The sequence below is a fragment of the Buceros rhinoceros genome, unplaced genomic scaffold, assembly GCF_000710305.1.
Source record: "Buceros rhinoceros silvestris isolate BGI_N320 unplaced genomic scaffold, ASM71030v1 scaffold11897, whole genome shotgun sequence".
NCBI lineage: Eukaryota > Metazoa > Chordata > Aves > Bucerotiformes > Bucerotidae > Buceros > Buceros rhinoceros.
Genome location: NW_010421592.1, coordinates 1 through 1314, shown reverse-complemented (window position 1 = coordinate 1314; position 1314 = coordinate 1). Strand labels below are relative to the sequence as shown.

Below are 1314 nucleotides of genomic sequence, written 5' to 3'. Positions count from 1 at the left end.
CAACCCCCCCAGGTCCCTCAGCTGCTCCTCAGTGCACTTGTGCTCCAGACCCTGCTCCAGCTCTGTTGCCCTTCTCTGGACACGCTCCAGACCCTCAAAGTCCTTCTGGCAGGGAGGGACCCAAACTGAATTTAGTTTGGCCTCCCCAGTGTCCCTAGTCCAGGGGGACGATCCCTGCCCTGCTCCTGCTGGCCACACCAGTGCTGGGACAAGCCAGGATGCCGTTGGCCTTCTTGGCCACGTGGGCACACTGCTGGCTCCTCTCCAGCTGCTGTCACCAACTGCCCCAACTCCTTTTCCCTGGGCAGTTTCCAGCTGCTCTTCCCCCAGCCTGGTGTGTTGCTGGGGGTTGGTGTGACCCCAGGGCAGGACCCGGCACTTTCCCTGGTTGACCCTCAGCCCATTGGCCTCAGCCCATCACTCCAGCCTGTCCAGACGCCCCTGTGGAGTCTCCCGACCCTCCAGCAGATCCACCCTGCCACCCAACTGGGTGTTATCTGCACAGTGCAGCTGCGTAAGAGGCTCCAGATTCACCCCCTCTCCACTCCAGTTTCCCAGACAGGTTTCCTGCCTTATCTTTGTTCCCTCTGCAGAGAACGGGCACATTAAACCACAGAGCTGACCCGTGCCAAACCCTCCTCACTCCATTTGGTCTCTGTTGCAGTGGAAGATCGATGACAAGCCAGTAAAAATTGACAAATGGGACGGTTCAGCTGTGAAAAACTCTCTGGACGATTCTGCCAAGAAGGTACGTCCTGCCACTGCCGTCGCTCCCTCTTGGGAAACACCCGGTTTTCTTCTGTTTCTCCATTTAGTTTCAAACCTCTGTGACCTTTCCCTGTGCCTGACGCAGACGTTAATTCTCATAAAGCTTCTGCTCCCTTTACCCATCTAACCCCCCTCATTTTCTCCCCAGCAGCGGTTTGTCCCCTTTCTGAAAAGCACAAAACAAGCCCAGCTGCCTCTTTCTCCTGCAGGTTCTCCTGGAGAAGTACAAATATGTTGAAAATTTCCGCCTCATCGATGGCCGTCTCCTCATCTGTACCATCTCCTGTCTCTTCGCCATTGTGGCGTTGATCTGGGATTACCTGCACCCCTTTCCTGAATCCAAACCCGTTCTGGCCTTCTGTGTGGTGTCATATCCTTCACAGGGTCGTCTCGAGACCCAGAGGGGCTTGTTTGCTCCATAAAGTGCAAGAAAACCCGTCTCTGTGTTCCCAGCTCCAGGGAGCTGTACTGCCCGAGGGGTGGAGATCAGCTGCTTATCAGAGAGTTCTCATGTGATGGCAAAATTCACGGAGGCACACAATAGTT

The 1314-nt window shown here is 55.4% G+C and overlaps 1 protein-coding gene across 1 annotated transcript; it reads left to right on the top strand.

Moving 5' to 3' along the window:
* Nucleotides 1–664: 664 nt before the first annotated feature.
* Nucleotides 665–1190, top strand: LOC104496588 (probable signal peptidase complex subunit 2; the record flags this gene model as incomplete). The annotated part of the gene is made up of 2 exons (XM_010139729.1): nt 665–748; nt 978–1190. Coding segments are annotated over 2 exons (297 nt in total), but the record flags the coding sequence as incomplete, so codon positions are not given.
* Nucleotides 1191–1314: the final 124 nt, after the last annotated feature.